Source organism: Hibiscus syriacus, unplaced genomic scaffold, assembly GCF_006381635.1.
Source record: "Hibiscus syriacus cultivar Baekdansim isolate YM2019G1 unplaced genomic scaffold, ASM638163v2 tig00001644_pilon, whole genome shotgun sequence".
NCBI classification, from domain to species: Eukaryota; Viridiplantae; Streptophyta; class Magnoliopsida; order Malvales; family Malvaceae; genus Hibiscus; species Hibiscus syriacus.
Window position 1 is genome coordinate 6,467,095 of NW_024061878.1, and position 25,922 is coordinate 6,493,016.

The following is a 25,922-nucleotide window of genomic DNA, read 5'->3' on the forward strand; positions in this document are numbered from 1 at the left end:
TTACAAAATGTATATTTTGTGAGGATGGTAAGATGCAGCAAGAAACAGGCTTGATCGATTGTAGGGTGTGTAAAGGTTTAGGCAAGATTTTTACCTTGCTATATATTTCTTAGAAAGGGCGTAACTCGAACTTTAGCTCAACCGGTTCTTGTAAACAGGGACAGACGTATGGTTTTCCGATAGATGGTGCGGACTTAGAAAATTATATTATAAATTTTATGACAAGACTACTTATTTATAATGCAGTCCCATACCAATGAGAAGTAAACGCCTATAAGCTAGCTTTTCAATGACAAACAATGCTAAGCAACATTCAGAATGCCAAAGACAATGCTTTGCAGGCCAAAAGGACTAGCCAAACTCAATCCAAATCATAAACTGCAATAAAGGGCATTAGAACACTCCCTAGCCACAGCTTTCCGTCTCTCTCGTCGACTTCGCTAACGGCTCTCACAACCTTCCCTTGGCTGTCCTCTAGAACTAGTAAAAGCTTTCCGTCCGGACCGTATTTGACAGCTTGTCCCAGCGGTTTACCCCTCATATGAAGCAGGCGTTGAACATCTGCTGGGATGGGGAGCTTGAGAATGAATGTCCTAAGTTTTGGATGTAATCCTAATATATGAGAGTACATGGACCTCCGAGAGTGAATTGCTACCCAAAATTCACCGTTTTTGTTTGATCGGACGTTGTCGGGAAATCCTGGTAAGATTGCAAACACCTCTGAAGTCCCTGATTTCTCACCTTTCAACCAGTACTTAAGCAATCTGCATTTGACAGATATCAAACCTTTACATGGGAATAGCTGGTCTTAGAGTAAATTTAGAAGCAAAGCTCACCTGCCAGAACATGCTTCGCAAACTACAAGAAAAGAACCATCTTTGCTCAAGGACACGCCATTGGGAAATTGGAGATTTTTCATAAGGACAGTGGTTTCCTTTGTGTGTGGATTATGCTTCATAAGTCTCCCACTATTCTCACATGAAAAAATTAGCAGCATGAAGTTCCTGAAATGTTACTGTCTCAGTATAATAGATAATAGGTAGTTCCGGAAACTGTGATTTGCATAATATAATAACAGTTTTAGTCTCAAAACTTATCATCAGAAAGTTACCTTCTTTGGTATTTGGTGCTACTATCAGTAAAATAGATGTCGCCTTCATCATCAATGTCAAGGTCATTGGTAAACCTGAGGGGCACCCCATCTGCCTCTGTTACAAGTGATGTTGCTAATCCGCCTTCCGGACCGACCTTCATCAACCCGAAATATGCATCGGCAATGTACAAATCACCGGTTTTCTTATGGAACCGGAGTCCCAAAGGTCGACCGCAGATATGCTCATTTGGAAGGTAACTCAATGGTGATGGCTTTGGATCACATAGTTCTGACCTGAGCTCAAAATTACAATTGGTAAAATATTTTGACATAATGCCCAAAAAACTAATTGAAATTGGAGATAATTTCATACAAGTAATACTTTTAGTCAAATTCTGCAACAAAAAAGGAACATAAACTCAATCAGAACCAAGTTGAAAGATTCACCTGTTGCTGGAAGTATGAGCAAAATCATTCCACCTCTGACCATCCCAGAACACAATCCGACCGTCAGCAACACCGGTGTAAGGACCACTCCCCAAAGGATCAAATGCTATGCTCTCAGGGCCTTGAACCTCATTCATGAACTTAATCTCTGATTTCTCGAGCAAATTCTCATCGTCCCTAAGCGTTGGAACAAGCCCCCACGGAGGCATATCCACCTTGTAAGCCACAAAGTCAGTGAACTCATAGATCCCGCTGTGCTTAAAAGGGTCTGTCGCGCAGTATACTGCAAGCAGAAGAACCAGAATACCAAGAACTCCCACCGGCGTCATCGCTTCAAAATTTGAGAGAAACAGGAAGAAAAAAAAGATCAAATCTTGGAAATGTACAACTGCTCCGACAGAGAGGAAAGAGTTTGTGGTTGAGCTGAACTCCAATGGGCCCCGTCTTTTACTTCAAGTTTCCTTATTTTAGGTTAAACTACACAGTTAGTATTTAAATTATTATTTCTTTCCGTTTTAGTAAGGTTGTTTGTTTAGCTCTAAATGGAATCATTCAGCACTGAATGTTGAACCGTTCAGCATTCAGTGTTGAATGTTGAATCATTCAGCATTCAGCGTTGAATGTTGAACCATTCAGCATTCAGCGCGTTTGTTTTTTACTTCTGAATGATTCAATATTGAGTGATTCAGCAAAACAGTGTTGAATGATTCAGCATAGAAGTACATTCTGAATGATTCAGAGCCATTATCAAACAGCATGTCACATTCAGAGCTAATTCATACAGAGCCTATGAATCATTCAGCATTTGAATCATTTAACGTTTAATCATTCTGAAGTAAACAAACAACCCCTAAATCATTACTTCAAGTTCATATCTTATTGTTAAAAAATTAATAAAATTATTAATGTGACACTTTTAAATTTTTAAAAATATAATATAATATTATCTTATGATGATATGTTAATATTATTATTAAATTTTTAATAACAAAATATTAAAATAAAACTTAAATAAAATGTTAGATATATTTTTTTAACAAAAAATAAAGTTTAAATAACATTTTGTTAACAAAAATAATAGTTGTAAATATTAAAGGTGTAGTTTATCCTTTTCTATAGTAAGATACAGATTTAATATAAAGGCGATTATCATGACTACCGTCAGGTACCTTACCTTTTTGTTTTATTTTTCTTATTTGTGGATGGCACAGTCACTATCAGGATTCAAGAGGAGATGGATCAGTCACTAAAACCTAATCTAACGTACAGTAGCCGAATATAGGAATGTAAAAAGTTGACCTACCCTATCAAATTGACTAAAATCTATTCGAGTTAAAATTACTTTTAACATATAGTGTGGTGATCTGAAATTGATTCGAGTTAAAACTGTTGTTGACATGAACCTGAGTTGGACCTGAAAATCATAGATCTGAACTTGACTTGCACCTGACCTGAGAACGACCTGAACCCGAATTAAACCGAAAATATAATACTCAAACCGGACTTGCATCCGATTGATATGAACTTGAACCCGAGATTGACTTGGTAAATAATTGGTATTACCCGACCTGTTATGAACATGATTTGTAAATGATCTTACTTGTTATTGACCTAATATGATATTTATCTGACTTTACATTTACATGACTTATATATTATCATTGATGAAATTATAAGATTTTAATAAAATTGTGAGATTTTGAGTTATAATAAATCATACTAATTAATATGATTAATTTCTAAATGTTATAATAAAATATTAATTATGATAATTAAATTAATAAATAGATTTATTATATTAATTATGATTCTTATGTTATAAATCTTCAATATAATCATTAATTTTATTTTATCGAGTAATTTATGTATTGAACATTATTAATTAAATTAATTATAATGATTACAAGTTAGAATAATATATTGGCATTGAACATGATTAATAAAATTGTTTTAAATGTAAATTATATAGTTTAATTTATGTAAAGAAAATTTATATAAAAATTATAAAATATATAAAACATAATATAAAAGATGAATTTAATTGATATTGATAATGTAAATAACATTTGATCTAAAATTTGAATAACATTTGATTTATTACTATTGAATATAATAAAATCACAATAAAATGAACAAAAACAAAATGTTTTCTTAAGCTCTCAAATATTATAACAAAAGTTTTATAAGGCTAAAAGCCTACCTTTGCTACCAAAAATTTCTTCATCGAGCTTTTGTATATGTTATCACCCATTTTATCCGGGTGGCGACTCGTGGCGGTTTTCATATTATAATATAATAAATGTGTGGGAATATGTATAATATATAGTATGTATATAGTATATAGTTGGCATATTAGATATATCATATATCATATAGTGTATAATTTTTGCTACGTGATTGCATATTAAATAATAATTAGCATGTTATATAGTACATATTAAATAATAGTTGCATTGCATATCATATAGTTTCATATCAAATAATTGCATATTATATTAGATGTTAAATAATTAGTATATTACATAGTTTATATTATATATTTAGTATATACTACATAGTTTGCATGTTAGAATAAATAGTCCATATTAGTATAGCTCATTTTAAATAATAAAACCCCAAAATAATAGTCCACTTCATTAGATAATTGTCCATTTACATAGTTTTTCCAAAGACCCTAATAAATAGCCCACAATGTTACATATATATGCATAAATAAATAAATAAATAATATAAAAAACAAAAATCCTAAATTGCTTCATCCTTATCCGTCGGTTTTGGGTGCTTTTTTTAGGGGAATTTTGTTGCTTTGAAAAGTCAAAGATGAAGCATTTATGGTGGTGTGATTTTTAGGTAATGACATCACTAACCTTGTGAAAATACACAAATTAATTTCAACCCTTGATTAGCCTTCTTCCAAGGGTCACTATTGCTTCAATCCATGTGAAAGAAACACAAATTCATGTGAGCCCTTGGATAAGAAGCTAGATTCAATGTAAGCCACATCATGCATCCAAGTGAAAAAACAAAAATTAATCTTAACCATAGGATCAAGATTGAATCCAATGGCTAATATTTCATCATCCAAAGGAGGTGCACTCCCCACTAAAGCGTCCCAATCGACCGGAGACCTCGTCGGCGCGTCATTGACCCACATGTCGGTCTGATCATCTTCCTCATTGAGTCACCGTCGCACCGCTGTCGTTTTTTAGTATATACTATATATAGTTCATATGTAAACATATATATATATAGTTCATATGTAAACTATATATATATATATATCAACTATAGTATATAATATATAAATATAAACTATAGTTTATATATATAGTATATACTATATAAAAACTATATATATAATTCATATGTAAACTATATAGTTTATATATATAGTTCATATGTAAACTATATATATTATATAATACATAAATTTCAACTATAGTATATAGTTTATATATAAAGTATAATTTATATAGTTTTTATATATATAATTTTATATATAATTCATATATAAACTATATATAGTTTATGTAGTTTATATATATATATATAGATATAATTTATATATATATATATATATAGATATAATTTTTATATATTTTTATATATAAACTATATAGTATATATAGTTTATATATGAATATAAACTACATATAATTACATAAATTAACCCTAAACCATATATATATATATATAGTTTATATTTAATAAACTATATATACTATATATATAAACTGCATATATAAACTATATAGTTTATATACATAATATATATACTTTATATATAAACTATAATAAGTTATATAATTTATACATAATATATTAATATATAGTTTATATATATATTAATGAACTATATAATATATAGTTTATATGAACTATATAATTTATATATAGTTTATATCTATTAATGAACTATATAATATATAATTTATATATACTAATGAACTATAGTTTATTAATATAAACTATATATATATATATATATATATATATAATTCATATATACTCTACATAGTTTATATACAATATATAAAACTATAAATATAAACTATATAGTTTATATATATTATATTAATATATACTTATATATATATTATAGTTGTTTTAATTTTTTTCTTAACTTCTTAAATGAATGTAATTTACTCTATTTTTCAAATTTGCTTCACAATTTACAATTATTTTGATTTCATTCTTTTGTGTTCTTTACTTTATTTAAATTTTAATTCGTTCATTTTCATATTTAATCAATTTAGTCATTAAATTTATAGTTGCATATGAATTTGGCCCATTCTTATTTCTTATTTATATTTTTGCAATTAGCCCATAACTTTTTAAATGGGTATAATTTAGTCATTTTCTATATTAATTTCAACCTGACATTTTAAAATTATTTTGATTTAATCCCTCTTCAATCTGTGTTGTTTAATTTATTTAAATTTAAATTTTTAATTTCATATTTGTTCAATTTAGTCCTTAATTTTATATTTTTCATAAAATTGATCCATGATTATTTATATTCTTAGTAATTTACTCTAAATTATATACTATTACAAATTACAATTCAACGTTCGTGAAAGACAAAAATAATTAATCAAAAAATAAATATTGACCTGATTTGAACTCAATCTATATCTGATAAAGATCTAACCTGAATTTTATCTGCCAATGATGTGACTTGATCTGAACGAGATCTGTCTGAAGTCCATCCAAACATGAATTAAACTGACTGCTCCAGACCTGAACTGTTTTGACTTGAACTGACATCAATTCGAACTGAAAGTAACCTGACCTGAAATCTAACTGAACCTGATGTCAAATCAACCTGAAAATGACCCAACCTGATTTGACTTGGAACATCAAATTGACTTGACTTGTATCCGAGTTTATTCGACTTGACAGGTTACGACTGAAACCTGAACGATTACTCGATTTTACATCCTTAGCCGAATAAGACATTTAATGAGAAAACTGATAGACTCAATGGCCAATTAAGGAATTCGATGGAGCTATTATCAGTGATATTAGGGTTCAACCAAACTAGTTCTTCCAACACTTATAAGTCAGATGGATATATAATTTTATGTAGGGATGAATTTTATATTTAATAATTTATATTATAATTTTAAGGCGTGAAATTATAAAATTTGAGAATAAAATTAAATAAGGATAAATTATTCGTTTGGTCATTTAGTTATTGTTTTTTTATCATCGGTTTTGAATTTTTTCGATTAAATCATTTAACTATTTAAGTGTGTGGTTAAGAAACTTGTTGTTATCTCTTAAGGCCTCGAGTTCGAGCATGGCAAATGTCGGAGTATAAACGCTCATTGTCAAATGGTTAAGAGTCTTTGAACAGATATCGCCATATATTTATCTAAGATTTTTGCAAAAAAAATATTTAGGTGCGTCAATCAAGTCACGTGTAATTAATTTGAGGTGCCCAAAGCCGAGTACCCGCGTTTTTGGATACCTGAAATATCGAGTACTCGAAGTTTTCGGGTACGAAATTGTTAGCTCATGTCTCGGTCCTTTAAGTTCGGATACCTGCAAGTCAGATACTCGTAAAATTTATGTACTCACATTTTCGGGTCAAAAGTACCCGATTGATATATTTTTATTCTTTTAAATTATATTGTTTTCTCAACATATTTACATAAAAAAATTAAAAAAATTAAAAATTAAAAATCTATAATACATATTCATGCATAAAATTTAAAAAATCAAACTATATGAAGCATTTTAAAATATATTCTAAAACTACTTGATTGAAGGTTTTTTTTAATATATTTTTTTATATTTTTATCAATAATAAATTTTAAATATTAAATAATCAAAGTTAAAAAAATTGACCAAAAAAATCAATAATTGACATTTTAATTGGGCAGAGTACTAATTAAAAGGCAACATTTATTAAAAAATAAAACTAAATACAATTATATTTAAAATATTTTAAAGTTAAAAAGTACTTTTAGAAATAATTTAGATGGTTATGGTGAAATAGCTTAAGAAATTAATAATTTAGAATGTAATGGTAAAATAATTTAAAAAATTAAGAATTTAGAAGGTTAGAGTGAAATACTTTGAAAATGAAAAATAAAAAATTTAATGATATATATATATATATATATATATATATATATATATATATATATATCGAATTAAAGGATATTTTTGTGAACGGGGCTTAACTTGAAAACTTGAGAAAGGTAGCGAGTCGACTACCCGACCCGCAAAATCAAGTATTTTCATTATAAATGTCCAATATTTTTTATAATCAGGTAATTCTGGTTGGATAGTTCGAGTTAGATCTTTTTAAAGCCTTCTAACATTTAGAAAAAGTGTTAATGTGATAACCAACAAAAAATTAGTATGATTAAATATTTAATACTCGATATTTTTATATTCTATTAATTTAGTCTAATTTATGTAGTGATCTGGTTTAGATTTTATTGGGAAATTTGTGGAGCGTTCTACCGTCCATTTAACCTAATTTTTAAAAATAATTATGAAAAGTGTTTTTAGATTATTTTATTTAATAGAGTTTTGTGTTAAAATAAAATTAAATAAATTATTTTCATTTGCCATCAAATTGATAAAATATAATATTTTAAAAATTAAAATCATTATCCTATTAAATTATATCATCATTTCATTAAATTTTATTAATAAGTAATTAAAAACAAAAATATGATATTAATAATAAAATATTAAAAGAATAATTTGATAATAAAAATATAAATATAAACAATTTAGAATTTACCAACAAATGTAACCACAATAACCAAAATTGTTGAAGGTAGACCAATATTTTGATTAATAGAAATGCCGCTACTAGTAAAAAAATGGTAAAAAGCATGGACTAAAATTATAGTATAATTTTACACATTTTGATATTTTTCTAAATAATTTTGAATAATTAAATAATAATAATTCAAATAATTACAAGATAATATATATTTGGAAAAATTAATTTTTTCAACAATATATATATATATATGTATTATAAATATATCTATTCAAATTCAAATATTGGAAAAAGAACAATTTTTCTCTTTATCAATTAAATCACTTATTGGATTCTATACGTTTTAGTCTCTCTCTTCTTTGTTGCCCTCCCGGTTCTAAAGTTTTGTCTTGACTAATTCGGACCGACTTACGTCGCACACCTGATTTTAATAGGTGAGTCTCCTAATAAGAATATTAAATTGTTTACCACTTAAATCATCACCATTGATTATACGTTTTAGTTTTTACTTATAAAGATCAAAGCATTTGAAAGCGTTACTTAAGGAGGACTGCACAAACTTCCTATATAACAAAATTTAGTTTTTGTACGATGTGCATATATATCCGATAAATAGCCATTATGGTAGTCCATCACTCTTGAAAATTTATAGTTGAAAGCCAATCATTCAAGAATCTCAACTTTCGCATTAATATCAGCTTCTACCAAGATCTATACATATCATGAATTCAAATTGCAGTCGCAGTCGTTTTTTCAATCGTATTATATTTATCGCGATTGCAGACATAATAAATGTTATCACGGTCATTGCGAGTATCGCATATGTAAATTGTTTTTAAAATTTGTACCACTTATTATAAAATATAATAATTATAATTATAATTATAAAAATAACCTTTAATGATTTTTGAAAAGCTTTCTAACACATATAAGCTTCTATTAATACATGAACATAATTTTTAAAAATTGAGTTCAAAGTGGAGTGGGAGCTGCACAAAGTTTTCAATGCAACAATTGGATGTTACTAAAGAAATAAATGTTTATTGAAATCTTAAAACTGTAAAAGAGAACTTTGGGGCTTGAACTCCACACTTTGTTCACATAAATTTTCACCAACACACAACCACGTAAAATAAGCTAATTCCGTAACCAAAGAGGGAACGTAAACTCAATCAGAACCAAGTTGAAAAATTCACCTGTTGCTGGAAGTATGAGAAAAATCGTTCCACTTTTGACCATCCCAGATCACGATTCGACCGTCAGCAACACCAGTGTAAGGACCAAGCCCCAAAGGGTCAAACGCGATGCTCTCATGGCCTTGAACCTCATTCTTGAACTTAATCTCCGATTTCTCAAGAAAGTTCTCTTCATCCCTAAGCTTTGGAACAAGCCCCACGGAGGCATATCCACCTTATAAGCCACAAAGTCAGAGAACTTTGTCCCGTAGTTCCAACGCTTATAAGGTGGATATGCCTCCGTGGGGCTTGTTCCAACGCTTAGGGACGAAGAGAACTTGCTTGAGAAATCGGAGATTAAGTTCAAGAATGAGGTTCAAGGCCCTGAGAGCATCACGTTTGACCGTTTGGGGCTTGGTCCTTACACTGGTGTTGCTGACGGTCGAATCGTGATCTGGGATGGTCAAAAGTGGAACGATTTTTCTCATACTTCCAGCAACAGGTGAATTTTTCAACTTGGTTCTGATTGAGTTTATGTTCCCTCTTTGGTTGCGGAATTAGCTTATTTTACGTGGTCGTGTGTTGGTGAAAATTTATGTGAACAAAGTGTGGAGTTTCATCAGAAAATTTATGTTTTTTTATAATCTCGATATCCGATATATTAATTAATCTATTAATTAACTGATCCAAATCAGATATTATATAGATAAATATAACCCTCTCAATTCAATTTACTCCATTCGTAATCATTATAATCAAAGCAAAGTAATGTAGTTGATTTTTTCTTAATTTTCGTGGATGAAATAAATATGAATTCATATATATATATATATATGTTATAATTAATGTGTCTCTTCTTCTAATATCTCTATAAAAGTTATTTCTACCTAATGTAAACTTTACAATTTGCAGAAATTATCAAAAGATTAATATCTTCAATACAATTCTCTCTCATAATCTTAATGATTAAAATGTATCCTATATTTATAAAAAAAAATTAATCCCTAAAAATTCTTGTCACGTTAAAACTTTTAATTAAAGAAATTTAATCACTAAATAATTTTTAACAAGTAAAATTATAATAAAATTTAACTTAGTTTTTAATTAAAAATAAATTTAATATCTAATAATATTTATTCATTTCCGACATCATATTCCTGTAGAAAGTTGGGGCCAAGTTTCCTACTTTGCTATGTGTTTTTCTTACTTCTTGTTGGGAATTTCTAGAGAAAAAAAATTCCAATTTCATAAAGTTTTTTTATATATATTCCTTTATTAGAAATGTTATATTCCTTTATTTGATAGTGATGTAAGATTGCATTCACTTGGTAGAATATAGGATTAGTTGATTACATAAAAACATATTTTACTAAATTTTCTTTATAATATATTTACTTTTTAACAAGTTAAACTTGTAACGTTGAATTACAAATACTTACACGAATATTCACAAAATTATCTTCGTCATATTATCTAAATTTTGTTAAAACTTTAATGTATTATTATTTTTTGGATAAATCAAATTTTATTAGTCAAAGAGCAGTGTTCTGCTACAAAAACAATCAACCAATCTATAACAAAAAGAAATATAGATAACCTACTTACAAAAAACAAAGATTGGTTAGACTATACCCCAAGCATTACAAAGATTATAATTAGTACTATCAATTCTATTAATATTTTTACTTTAAGTTGAATCCCCACAGCTTCAATAATAGCCTTGAGCATGTCTTCGATTGTTCTATATCGACCTCGAAAAATTCTATGATTCATTTCCTCCCACAATATGTGGATATAGGCAGTCCAAGAGATCTTCAATATTATGGTGAGTAGTGACTTCCCTTTCCAAATTGAAGTAGCCCGAGCAACCATTTCATCCCATGTTAAGAATGAATTCTTCAACCCGTTGAGCGACAGTATAGAATTCCAAAGACGAACAACAAGAGTACATTGAGAAAAAGATGGTTTCTTGTCTCCTACTCGATGTTGCAGTTGACACAAGTCCCTTCAAAGTTGATTCCCATTTTAAATAACCTATCTCTTGTAGGCAGTCTGTTTAGCAAAGCCATCAAAGCAATCAAACTAAATTTAGGAATGTGCATGGGGAACCAGATTAGTTTGTGCCAGGAAACTTTCTCCTCTTTGTTTCGGATTGCATCCCAGATGTCCCTTAGCTTTAACGAACCAGAAGAAGAAATCATTGGGAATGTTGTAGAACGCAATTTTAAAATCCTGTTAACACTCCAGCTCACATTAGAACCTGCAAACACATATAGCATGACAAAAGTAGACTTCAATCTGAATGTCATATTAAGCATGTCCTGAACTTAGACTGGGGAGCCACCCGACCTAAATACTCGTAATATATCTTATTATTTTAATAGGTAATCCTATAACCTACTCATTCATCTATCACTCTCTGCACGTCGAGTACCTAATACTCATAATATATCTTATTATTTTAATAGGTAATAATACGTAATCATATTACAGACCCAGGCAAACGTGTACGAGGATACTACAGAAAAACAAGGATACTACAGAAAAAACAATGGCATAAGAATATATACCATAAAAATAGTACGAAGAGTGTAATTCTAAAATTAATGCTTCCCGAATCAAGTTACCTCAGTGATTAAATGAATAATGATTATTTTTAGAAGTCCCAGTTTCGAGCATTAACGACTATAGTATATTTGAGCGTTCATTATTAAATGATTAAAAATCTTTAGAACAAATACTGTCACTTATAATTACTTTAAATTATTCAAAAAGATATATATATATTGATATGAGATTTATTTAACGGGTTTTACGAATCACTAAACGTGGACCTCTTCTCTGTCAATAGCTGATTAGGTTTAGTACGGTCTATCATAGTCTAAATTGTGATATTGAAAAGCCTACATAAGTTTATTATCAATATTAATATTTGAATCTATCCAACATTCATTTATCTTCTTCTTATTTGGAATCGTTTACCAAAGTAGTCTACTAAGTGTTTTGGTTCGAACATGTCCTCTAGAATTATCTAAGCACTTACAGAGAACTAGAATAATTATGCAAATCAATTACCAATGAATACAAGTTACAATCAAGCCTTAGATTGAATTTTTAGGGTCAACGATCAAGATTAAAGTCGAGGACCAACAACAAGATGAACGATTAATAACAACAATCAACGTTTTAAATTTTGACTCGGGACAAATTTCGGATTGAATCAGATACATGTTAGGTACAGGTCGAGTTAATGGGTCAAATTAGGTCAACAAATATGGTCAAGTTAGGTTAGGTCAATAGCTTAAGTCTGGTCAATAAGTTGATTCGAGTATGGGCCGGATCAAGTCACTTAGGTATGGGTCGGAGTGGATTGGGTCAAAACGAATATGAATTCAGACGGTGGGTCAATGGTTTGGATAATGGCCCAAATAGATATTGGGTTTGCTAAAAGGCTTAGGTGTTGGCAAAATTAGCTCAATAAGTCAGGCAGGTGAAAAAATTAACCCATTGGGTTATCTCGAAAATTAACTTGGGATAAATTCGTTACACCCACATAAAGAGTTTGTCCAAATAAATTTTTTATTCAAACTCGTCACATCGAAATATTAGTTCTAATAGTCGGAGTAACAAATTCTAATAAAAAAATATATTTTATTAGTACTCATCACTTTGACGTGATGAATTTCAAGTCACTATAACAAAAGTTTTAGCTCACAAAATAAAAAAATTTGATACTGTATTAGATTAAATAATTAGCACGCCTACAGTATTGGGCCAAAATTACCCTTAGGTGTTGGCATGTTGCTTATTAAAGCATGGGGCCTCAATGCAGGCTTAAGCATGGACCCAATTTGAAGAGGGTTGGATTTAAATGATGCTCCCACTATTTTATTTTATATTAAAATTAATCAATCTCATATATTCATTTTGGAAATATTTTTTTTAAAATTTCTAATGAGTAAGGATAACTCCTCTATTTGGTGACAATTTTTGTTCCAATGTTATAATTATTCGAATCTCTTATCTCTAGGTTTTTAATCCTATTATAATAACTTAATTAAGTTATTAATCAATATTAAAACCATCCAATATCACTTACTTATTCTTTAAGTCGATAAATACATGTATTTCGTTGTAACACAACCTACATATATCAATCGACACATTAATGATGGTAAATATTGAAATGTCATATTAACTTAATATATTTTTAAGGTTTCTATAAGTAAAACTTATCTTATCATTTTCCATTTAATTAATCTCATAAATTTAATATAATCTACATGTTAATGTATTATACATTATATCACACACATAAAAAAAATATAAATCAGTAAAAAAAATACAATGGTTATAGACCATAAAACTAAGGTGATTTTTCCCAACCTAATAGGATAACCGAAAATAAACCCAAAATTGTAAGCCACTTCTGAAGCTTCTAATCCACTTCTTCTAATTTACATGAGCGGCAAAATTTGCCCAATACTATAGGCGGATTAATTATTTAGTTCAATATAACACTATTTTTTAAAACTACGATATTTACTACAGTAAGTTAGAACTCATCACGTGGGTATGACGTTTTTTAATAAAATATATTTTTTATTGAAACTTGTCACTCATACATCACAAAATCTAATAACAATTATATTTTATTAGAACTCGTCAATTCGACGTGACGAATTTAAATAAAAATATTATTTGAATAACCTTGCCATTAGGTGTAACAAGTTTATCACTATAGTATTTATCGTATATCCCAAAATAATTTTAAAGATGACCTACTAGGGTTTTTTTTTGAACGCATAACTTAGTGGGGGCAAAAAAACCCACATCAACTCTCATATTTTATAATTATAGAAATTCATTTTACATATAAGTAAGATATAAAAAAAATACACAATAAAAATATAGAAAGACGCGACAGACAAATCATATTATTATAAAATTATAATATTCATAAAATAAATAGATTATAATCATGCATGGCATATGATACATCACGTAACATATTTTTATTAAAAGACGTGTTAATGTGAATTAACAAATCGTCCCCACAACTTGTGTTTACGCATCGAACCGAGCAGGGGCGTTACACTGATGAATACTAATTAGGGTAAATTACATGTTTAGTACCTAAACTTTTAATTTTTTTAAAATCATACGTAACGTTTATTTTTTGTTTCATTTTAGTACCCGGCGTTTACTTTTTATTTCATTTTAGTACCCCATTGTTAACTTTTTGTCTCATTTTAGTACCTAAATTTTTAACGGCATGATACTAAAATGAAAATAAAAGTAAACTTTAGGTGTGATTTTGAAAAAATTGAAAGTTTAGGTACTAAAATGGAACAAAAATGATAGTTTATGTACTAAATATGTAGTTTACTCTTCTAAATACTATCATTTTATAACAATATATATATGGTCAGGGACGGAGCTCCTGTTAAAATTTATATATTTGATATAATGTTAGTTTAATAGTATTTTGGTTCATGTAAAAATAGATGTTTAAATTTTAAAAAATATAAAAATTTATTAAATATTTAATCAAGTAGAGGTCGAACTAAAGAATGATAAGTATGTGTTCTTAAATTTTTGGTCTAATTACAATTTAGTTCTTTGTAAGTTTAAATATTAGACAAATGAGAAGTTATATTGTGAGTTTTGAGTTTTTTTTTATATATAAACTTAGGGTGAATACAAGGTAGTATATGTACAAAAACTTTCAACTATTTGACAATGAACGCTCATACCCCATCATAGGTTCTTGAACTCATTACCTCAAGGATAACAACAATCTCTTAATCACTAAGGTCGCTTGATTCATGCTGAATTTTGAGTTTAAACACCTAATAAATCTTTGTATTAGGTTATGGATTTTGAATTTCTGAGGTGGTTCTAAAGAAATTCCAATGGCGTTGGGTTTCAATATTTCTAAGGAGATTCGAATTTATCTTTCAAGTAATATTATGGTTCGCCCAAGGTGTAGGGGATCATTTTTCAGCTTGTGGGACGAGTTTCAATTGTTCTGGTTCCATTCCCGTGTTAATTTGGGTGTGTCAAATTTTCTAGGTGATGTCATTTTAGGAATTTTTTTGTTGTTGAAGATTTTCGTCTTCCATTTGGGTTTATTTATAAGCTTTTTAAAAATAGAATTGGGTGCAATATTTATCTTAGTGGATAAATATAATACCCATAACTCGTATATGTCTCAAATTATGAGTTAAAGATGTTACACTATCATTTTAGACATTCGTGAAACATAAAATACTTAAAATTCCGTTGCTTGTAAAACAACCCTTTAAAAAATTTAAATTTGTTTCATTAAACATGTATATTCATAAAATAATGATTTATCATTCAAAACAAAATTGATTTTATTCAGCAATTAGGCAGTTCTATGTTGTTTCATGGCTATATAAAACTGCCTAAATTCTGCATAATTTAAAAACTATTTAAAACTTAACATTTATACTATTCATTTATAAATACCATTATAGCTAAAATTAGCTAAAATTAAAATAGTCCTAAATTACTATTATAGACGCTTTTAAAATAAATCTGATAAAGCAACCTACATATATAATGTACATGTCACTAATAAGTCAAAGATAAGATGTCTTACTGATACTGTCGGTATGTTTGATTTCCAAAAGATACTCACAAAGCTCCTCATTTTACGTCCATTTCTTTTTCAAACCTACGCATGAAAATCATCACGCGCTAAGTAAAACATATTGAGACAATACTATAGCTAAAGTGATATAAAACATAAATTTCACAAAGTATATTAAAACTTTCAAACCGAGCTATTCAAGTCGTTTTCCTCTTGAAAACTTGAAAATCGTCATCTCATGATTTTACCAAAATCATATAAATCAACATCAAATGTCATAAACCCATATTCTTTTCATTCAAACATATTTTAGAACTTTCATTTCATTTTCATATACTTGTCATAACTTTCATATTTACTTTTATAGTCCAATGTATGTAAGAGAATATAAGGTACGTGAGTTCAACATAAGGTGCGTACTAGGCACATCACGATGTCAATCATAACTGATCATAGTCTTCACTCCAAGTGTAATCATAACATGAGCACCAACGGTGCAATACATAATGTACACAAATGTACCATAACTTAACTTGAAGTTATTCAACTTAATGACATGCCAAATGTACTTATGACTATTAATACAACATACAATGTACTTATAGAACATAATATAATCATTATTTAATCAACATTTTAAAAATCATAACATTGAAATTCATAGTCATATAAATCGTGCTTGGGTAGTTTATACCCTAAATCATTCATAAAACTTGTTGAAAACATTATGAAAATAATCCATGATAAAAATTATAAATCATACTTTAAAGTAATATGAGGTTGACTTATTGCAAATCATCATCGATCAGAATAATTAAATAAATAAATTGCACTCACTTTGATACTTTATTTATAAATCAACATATAAGCCTCACTAAGCTTTAGATTTAATCTTTTGCTTTCAATTGCTTTAACTACATAATTTATTGAAATTCCATACTCTGACAGTTTGCACCACCTTTAAAGAAATTTATTCTATATTAATATACATACTTAAAAATTATTTCGTTTATACCATTGAAAACTAGACTCGAATATGAATCTAACCATATAAGACACTTCTTCTAATTCAAATTGTACAATTTATAGTGAATTTTCAAGATTGGCTTACAAAAACTGTTTTGAGCAAAATCCGCTGTCCTATTTTCTGACCTATCATCGATTAAAAATTCATATCTTTTTGTGTACTTCTCAAAATCAGTAGATGTTTGTTTAATGAAAGTAGACTTATATACAAATCCAACAGTATAGAGATCATCCTCTAATCACTTCTATATAATTTATAGTGATTTTCTAAACTTATTGTTCGAATCATAATATCTAGACAGCTTTCTTTATTTATAATCCTTAGCTTAATCCATAATTCTATTAGCTTACCAAATGAACATATGTGCATGAATCATAAATTACATACTATTTATGAGTCACTTCTTACCATAGTAACTCCGTCACTGGCTCATCACAAGCCAATTGTTCGTTCGATAACATAAATACAAATTAAATATGCAATCACCTTTGCCTCACTATCAAGCATTCTCCACGATAATCTTCTCAATCATGTATCTTTTTCTTTCCTTTCGTGTTACTTGGATCACTAGATTTATCGTGGTCTGACGATATCATATAATAACATAAAATATTTAAACTATATGTTAGTATCGAACTAACATAATCTAAGCTTAAATATTAATTTGATAGAAATAAAAATCGATACTTAAATCGATATAAAACTAAATAATGTTTTCCTTCAAAATTTCAAACTTCTCAAAATGCTTATCTGATTCCATACATATTTATTTTCATCTTCAGCCCTTTTACATTTGCCAATTCACAATCGAATCACAATTTATGAATTCTTTTTAGAATTCATACCTACTTTTCAATTTAATTCATAATGACCATTCACCATTATAATAATTTTCACATAATTTACTAAAATTTCCAGAACCTTAATAAAATTATCAAATCAATACCTTAACATTCAAAAACTTGCAATTTCATCCCATTGTTTCTTAGACTTTTCGAAATTGACCATCCATTTTTATAAACTTGTAATTTGATCCCAACTCAACATTTAAACTCGAAAATAAGCTTATAAATAGAATTTCCAGCAATGTAATATTTTACCCAAATGATAATTTCACATTTAATAAGTTTGCAACTAAGTCCCTAAAGTGTCAAGACCTTTCTAATTCCACATTGTAATTTACCAAATTTGCAATTTGGCTCCAAACAACTTTCCAACTTAAAATTCCAGCATTGCATAATTAAAAATTCAACATTGAACTTCTCAATTCTCACCTTTATACAATTATGTCCCAAAATTTTCAAAACTTGTAAATTAGCCCTTTTACTGACTGAAGATTCCAAATTGATCTCCAAACCACATAGAACACTTCTAATATCAATTTTAGACCATAGGAAAATTTTCAATATTTCCCCCCTAATTTTCCCCTTGTGGCCGAACTTATTCAAGTATACATAGCAAGCTTTTCATTCAATTTCAAGCATGAATTTAACTTCCTTACATCATATTCATGCTATTCTAACCATCAAAACATCAAATTAACCAAAATCAACCAATCTCATAAACCCTAGTCATGACTGAATACACTACAAGTCTTTACACATAATTTTAATTATCACACATGCCTTATAATTAATCTCCAACATCAATAACATAAAAATCCTTTGTCATTTCTTCAAAATCCATAAACCCTACATAAACCCTAATTCTCAAATCTCATGAAATAAGCATGATTACCATGTAATATTTATACCAAATGATAGAGAATTTCATATAGATTAATTCTCTATTTCACAACTTAGTCCAAAAATCAATCATGTAAGCTTAAAAATGAAATCAAAATTTTCTCTTACTTTGGTATAGAGCTCACGACTTGGAGAGGGTTTATGGCTGAAAAATGTGTTAATTTTCTTGATTATTCTAGCATAAATAATCCTTAACACAAGCTTAATATAATTTAATTGAATTTAAAATTCAATTAATGAGAAATTTCATTTTTACCATTAATGAACCTTGATAATTACAAAATTCCATTGCATTATCTTCCATTAAGATATTCCGTATTCAAAGATGAACCAATTTGGCTTTGAATTTCTACTTTGACCATGCAATTTTTTAAAAATTGCATTTTAGTCACTAATTTTCCACTGTTTGGCCCAAATCTGAAAAATTAAACTGACATGTGCTAAATTTTTATGATCTAAAATATGAAAATAATATTTCCAACACTCATCTAGCATCCTTCAAAATTTTGTAAAATTTTGGTTTAATCTGACTATCTGTTTTCTATACCGAACTTTATCGCTTTATAACTTTTAACACAATCTCGTACCGAAAATCTGATTACCACGAAAATTCTAGTTTTAGGCTAAACTATTATTTACGGGCTAAAATATATAGCTTTTCAAAATTACATTTTTAGTCCCTAAACTTTTACAAAATTTATACTTAGCCATAAAACTTACATTGTAGTCACTAACCAAAATTTTTGGGTATTGGAATTTAGTGTAGGGAATTGTTGGTGATTTTGATTTAAGCGTGGATCTTGTATGGATTTTATTGGGGATCGCTATACATCCATTGCATGTGAATTTTTTCTAATAAATTATTTATCTATTGTGTAAAAAAAATACAAGGTAGTATCTATTAAAAGATTCTCAAAAATTTGACAATGAACGTTCATTCTCAAGACCTCAAGAAATAACAATTCATTTACCGCTAAAATCATACATGATATTGAAATTCAAAACCTAAAAAAAATAACAATAACCTTTAACCATTAAAATCATTTAATTCGTATAAAACATTAGAAAGCATTAATATGATCGCTGCCCCTCGTCCTCAAGACTAGGGTGCTTATCGAGCGAGTCGATCGCGAGTTGGTCAGTGCTCGACTCATGTTCATTAAAAGAATTTTGTTGCTAGACTCGACTCGTTACTAGTTAAGCTCGTTAAAATTTTGTTCGACTCTTGCTCGTTAAGAAAATTTGTTGCTCGACTCGTTGCTCGTTAAGGTTGTTAAAATTTGTTGCTCGACTCGTTGCTCGTTAAGCTTTTTGCTCGCCTCGTTAAGCTCATCAATTTTTTTTATTTTATTTTTCTAACTATAAATAAAATCTAATAATATTATATAGAACTTCATATAAACATAAATTAATAAATTTAACCTAAAAATTATCAAAAGAGTATATGAAATAAATTGAAGGTCTAAATACCAAAATAACAATTTATAAATATATTGAAATGATAATTAGGGTTTGATTTTGAGTGTAGTAAAATAATAATTACTAACTAATAATTTAGTATTTTTAATTATTTATTAGAAAGTTCATAGATTAATAATTTATCATTTTTATTATCTTTTACTAAATTAGTAATTATTAAAGAACCTACTCAGGACAAAGCAAGGAGATGGAGATGGAGATGGAGATGGAGATGGAGATGGGAGATTTCCCACCCACTCATTGCTTCAATCATAACACCTCCTTTCCCTCTCTTCCTTTCCCTCTCTTCTTCCTTTCTAACCCATATTTACTGCACTATTCTCTCTCCCTGTTAGCGCTAGACTTGTCAAATCATGTGTTTTTTACACTTTTGAAAATCTGTCTTACAATTAATTCACATAAAAATACAACCAAAACCCAATTATTTCCTTTCTTCTTTGTCGTCCTACTGTCTTCCCTTTGTTATTGCTACTATTTACCTTATCATTTCTTCAACCTTGATCCATTTTATGCTTTTTTTTTTTGTTTCTCTTCCTTTGTTCTTGGTGAATACTATAGAAACTTAAAAGAGAGAGAAAAAATGTCAATGGACTTGACATCTGAACGTATCTGGTATGTGCAGTGCAACATCTGCAACACCATTTTAGCGGTACAGCACTGAATTCCATTACTATATATATTTATCTATCAATTTATGCATTCTTTTTCTTCATGTATCTTTCTTTTTCTTTGATTTAATTAGGAAAATGCCATTTTTCCTGTAAAAAGAGAAAAATCCACTTCTTGATGGGATTGTGAGATATTTTTATGATTTAACTCGGAACTCATATTTTATGAGAAATTTTAGTATGGTTTATGGCTCAAAGTGTCCAACACATGACCCAGAATTCCCATATGAAATAAGCACAGGGTGTTGAACATATTGGTGCACGATGAAAGCATTATGGAAGGCCAAGGGAAATTTTAGTTCAGCCTTTGAAATAGGTTATTTATACACCTAAAGACTTTTTGTTGTGATAAAAAATTCTTTTCCAAGGGAGCTAAAGTAGGTTTGGCTTAGGGTTCTTCCAGATCAAAAGATAGAAGAGTTTCTTTTATCTTTATTCAAGATCCTAAGCACTGCACAGATTAAGTAATCAGTAAATCAATCACCAGACTTGAATTTTATCTTTATCTTTGTTCAATGACATGCTCTGATAGCTTTGGCCTGCCCTTTATGGTTTCCGTTCCGGTCACGTTCTTTTCATCTCCCCCCCCCCTCTGAGCTTATGTATATAGAGGTGTCAGGCTGAAAAATGTCATGTGAAAGGAGAGAATATATCGAGAGAATTCCTTCTATATAAAACAGACCCTTACAAAAAACTTGAAAGGATTACTTCATGAATGATGTTTTCTCTTATGCTTCAGACATTACGAAACTTTTGTGTTTGGTATTGGTGGATATGGCAGATCTAGAGATTTTGTAAGGAAAATGTATAGGGATCTATTCTAAACAGATATGAGGGTTGGGGCTATGATTTATCAATTAGTGTTTGTGTTTGTTCCAGCAGATTCAACTCTTTGAATGACCAAAAGATAAAGATAGGGTTGGCTTCAGACATGTGATTGGTTGTGTCTATAGCAGTAAGCATTAACATCGCCGAAATGAACTTTTATGTAGGTTAGTGTTCCATGCAACAGTGGGTTCAATCTGGTGACTGTTAGATGTGGGCATTGTGCAAATCTGCTGTCTGTAAATATGGGGAACTCTCTTCAAACAGTTCCCATTCAAGATGCTCAGGTATTTTCAGATTCTTTTTGGCAGCCCCCCTTCTTTTCTGGGACATTCTTGTGACTTCCTGAAATATTAAATTCAGAAAGAAAAGAATGGTAGCATTTAAGACAAGGAATAATATATATATACAGTTTCTTTTTTAGTTGATCAAAGAATGGTAGCATTATCCACAAAATTATTTTTTTGGATAATTGACTTGTTTGCTTTCGTTTTGAGAGGAGTTGCAGAAACAGCAGGTAGCCATTGATGAAGATCATTCGAATAAGGAATGTGGGTCGTCTTCCAAATGCAACAAGTTTTCTGCAGAGCATGAACCAACTAGAATGCCCCCTATTCGCCGTTTGTTTCTCTGTCAATCTCATGATATACATACTTATGTGTCATTCAAATGCATTGAGATAGGTTCCCTTAAGTAATTGCTACATGCATAGCGCCTGAACCTACTACCACAGCCTTTTTAATGCTGGATAATTTCACCCTACCCCCCCGGCCCACCAACACAAATGGCCATAACATAGTCGTTGATAGGAACATAGTAATATCGTCAGCAGTTAGCGATTCACTCATTTTGATTTGGACAGAGAATCAATATCAGTGATAAAATGACCGTCGACCGATAACTTTGTAAGGGAGAGAGTTAGTCATAGAGATGATGAAGAAGAAGAAGATTGTATTAGTGGTCGTAGAGGTTTCAATCCCTCCCTCGATTGTGTTGAGGTGTATTATAGTGACCCTAGTCTAGTGTTGATAGTAATTATGGTTATTTGTAGGTCAACTGACTAAATAAGTCTTGTTGTCATATCTTAGATTTAGTTATAGTTTATGGTATATCATGTGAGTCTGTCATGTATTATTTGTGTACCATGATTTTCTAAGAAGCCCGTGCTTAGAAAGTGGTGGTTCCTTGAAGGTTTCGGTAAGTGGAGAGGTTAACCCGAGAGTCTTAACTGGTGGAGGTTTGGTTGTTTCCAAAGATTGTCTCACAGCTATAACAATAGCAGATAAGGATTTCGCCTATCAGAAACACCTTATGCAACTCATTTGATCTCTCCTCTCAAATCCTAGCCCCTTCCAAGATGGTGACCTTACACACAAGTTCAACTCATTAATTATTAACAATTCCATAGACATGTCTATAACAGTTTGATGTATGGGTTCTTTTTCTTTTTTATTATCACAAAGAATCCAAAGTGAGTTGCTTTGCATGTAGATAGACCATTATTGAGTACATCCCCAGGCTGGTGTCCTATACCTATATATACCTGCTTATTTTTTTAAGATTTCACCTGACAAAATAAATGTCGATTGCCTATCCCACTAGAGAGTTTTCCATCCTTTTCGATTGTATGGTCTAACATATGAATTTCAGAAAGTGTTTTGGTTGATTGAAGCTTGTTTATAAGTAGATGTTTAATTAAACTACGTGATATAAAATGCAGCACCTGAGAAGAGGCAACGTGTTCCTTCTGCGTATAACAGGTTCATTAAGTAAGTCTTAACTCAATTTTCATGGTTAATTGCTTTGATGAAGGATCATAAACCCCCATCTCTCATTCACTTTCCTCTTCTGGATTCTTACTATTTATAGGGAGGAAATCCAAAGAATCAAGGCTACTAATCCAGATATCAGCCACAGGGAAGCTTTCAGCACAGCAGCAAAAAATGTAAGCTTTTTTATATATATACAGGTTCTGCAAATAAACATATATCTATATATGTATAGTCACTGACTCACTGCTGCTTTTATCTGCAATTAATAATCCTATTACATGAAATTAATCCATTTCACCAATATGGATATGCATGCCATGATTCCTCCCCATGTCAATTTAATTCTATATATGCAGAGACATTTACTTGGGTTGTTACTACCATGATAGCCAACATTAAGCCTCTCAACCACCCTTAATTCAAGGCTTGTGTTGTTATTTCTTAAGCCACTACAAACATGTTACTTATTTTTCTATTATTTCCTGCTTGATTTGATATTACTTAGGTAGTTTTGTCATGCTAGAGAATTAATGTTTGAATTTTCGAAATGATATTATTAAGAGAGATAATTTGATTATTAACTATAAAACTGAAATAAAAGATGATTAAATTAATGAATTTTGACAGCTTATAACTATGATGATACACTTTTATTTATGGAGATTGTATTAGTATTTCATTTCCTTCTTAGCGCATTTTATTAAAAATGATTTGTCAAAATGATGCATTGGACCTTTTTCAAGCTAGTTTAACTTAGAAAAATAACTATTTCAACAACAAATACTTAGAAAATTAAGGGGCTAGAAAGGCCTAAGAACTAGGTATAGTTTTCATGCATCTTATCCTAATTAATTTGGTTATAGTAGTTCATATGTTCAAAGAAACCCCCAAATATCATATGCTTATTAGGTCAAATGACTAGTAATTAAATAGTTCTCAAGAAATATTTTAAAAATTTGAATTCTAAACCTTATGTATTAATCAAGTTGTGTAGATACCATCTTTTAAGGGTGACTTTGATGAATTAGTTGGGTTACAGCTGAGAGCAGGGATGGACTGAAGGGGCTAGCGGAGGCGGATGTACCCTTGAGAATTTCAAATTCCCATATGTTTTAGATATATCCTGTGTTTTATATCTATAATATATTTTCTATCTCTAAAATTTTATAAGTCGCACCCTTAAGACATTATAAGTTCACCCCAATATAAGATTATGCGTGTAATTAACAGTAGTAGTATTTTTGCAGTGGGCACATCTTCCTCACATTCACTTTGGGTTAAAGGAGGATGGGAACAAGCAAGCAAAAGTTGACCAGGAATTTGCAGATCCTCAAAAGTCTAATGGGTACCACTGAACACACAATGCCATCCCTCATCATCATATGTTTAATTACTAAATGTGTGTTGCTTTTCACATTCTATCCATTACATGCAGTTTCTTTCTACTCTACTGAATGCATTTATATATGTTTAATTCAGATCATATTTTTCAATTAAACAAACAATCCCATGGAATAATTGTATTGTGTAATTTCTCTTTTAGTAACAATAATGGTAAAGTCTCAACCTTTTATCCCTTTGCTCTTTTATCTGTCTCTCCTCAGACTGGACCACTTAACCAATATATGACATTTCATTGATTTGCACAAAAGACAATGGGCTTCCCCCTACCTACATTTAAAGTTCTTTAATTTAACTCGTTCTTCTTTGTTCAGATATAATATTAGCATATGTTGCAATGGCATGGATGGATCACAGAATGATGTGCAGTTATCTCACATGTGTTAACCTGTCATGTTCAGAGCTCAAATCAAATCGTTAAAAAAACATTTGATCAGATGAACAAAAATAATTGCAGTTTATAGTATTTTGTTGATTTCTTTTTGTTTTTTCACCGAATTTGATGGCACAGAAATCATGCAGCAGTGTTTATCAGAACACATGCATTAAAAAACCCACCTTGGGATGCTAAAACACAATATTTTACGATTCTTTTAGGTTTAGCCAACGAAACCCTACAAATATTCTTCAAGGGTCTAATGTCTGCATGCTCTTCCTTCACTGTGTATTGCTGAATTGGAAAACCTTTTCCCTGATGTATAAGGTACAGTAATCTTAATATACGGATAAAGAATGTTACTGAAAATATTAATATTTTTTTTAATATTTTCGGTAAAATACTATTTAAAATATTATTTTTTCTACTGAAAATGTTAATATTGGATGCTACCTAAAATGTTTAACATTTCTTGTAAAACGCTACCTAAAACATTATTTTTTCTACCAGAATTGTTAATATTGGGCGCTACCCAAAATATTTTTTC

General features: G+C 29.6%; 2 protein-coding genes across 4 annotated transcripts; one reads left to right on the plus strand and one right to left on the minus strand.

Annotated features, from left to right (window-relative positions):
- Window positions 1-255: 255 nt before the first annotated feature.
- Window positions 256-1,963, minus strand: LOC120128979 (protein STRICTOSIDINE SYNTHASE-LIKE 3-like). The gene is made up of 4 exons (XM_039146586.1): window positions 1,541-1,963; window positions 1,112-1,387; window positions 837-1,004; window positions 256-764 (listed from the first exon to the last, which is right to left on the minus strand). Exons 1-4 carry the CDS (start codon window positions 1,867-1,869, stop codon window positions 362-364), a joined length of 1,176 nt encoding a protein of 391 aa, XP_039002517.1. The 5' UTR covers window positions 1,870-1,963; the 3' UTR covers window positions 256-361.
- Window positions 1,964-20,770: 18,807 nt separating this feature from the next.
- Window positions 20,771-25,174, plus strand: LOC120128987 (putative axial regulator YABBY 2). Of its 3 annotated transcripts, none has more exons than XM_039146597.1 (6): window positions 20,771-20,982; window positions 21,994-22,113; window positions 22,326-22,446; window positions 23,547-23,595; window positions 23,696-23,771; window positions 24,846-25,174. In XM_039146597.1, exons 1-6 carry the CDS (start codon window positions 20,914-20,916, stop codon window positions 24,951-24,953), a joined length of 543 nt encoding a protein of 180 aa, XP_039002528.1. In that variant the 5' UTR covers window positions 20,771-20,913; the 3' UTR covers window positions 24,954-25,174. The 3 variants fall into 3 exon arrangements, with proteins under 3 accessions (XP_039002528.1, XP_039002532.1, XP_039002536.1); XM_039146601.1 differs by having other exon boundaries at window positions 22,329-22,446; XM_039146605.1 differs by having other exon boundaries at window positions 20,790-20,982; window positions 22,335-22,446.
- The last annotated feature ends 748 nt before the right edge of the window (window positions 25,175-25,922 follow it).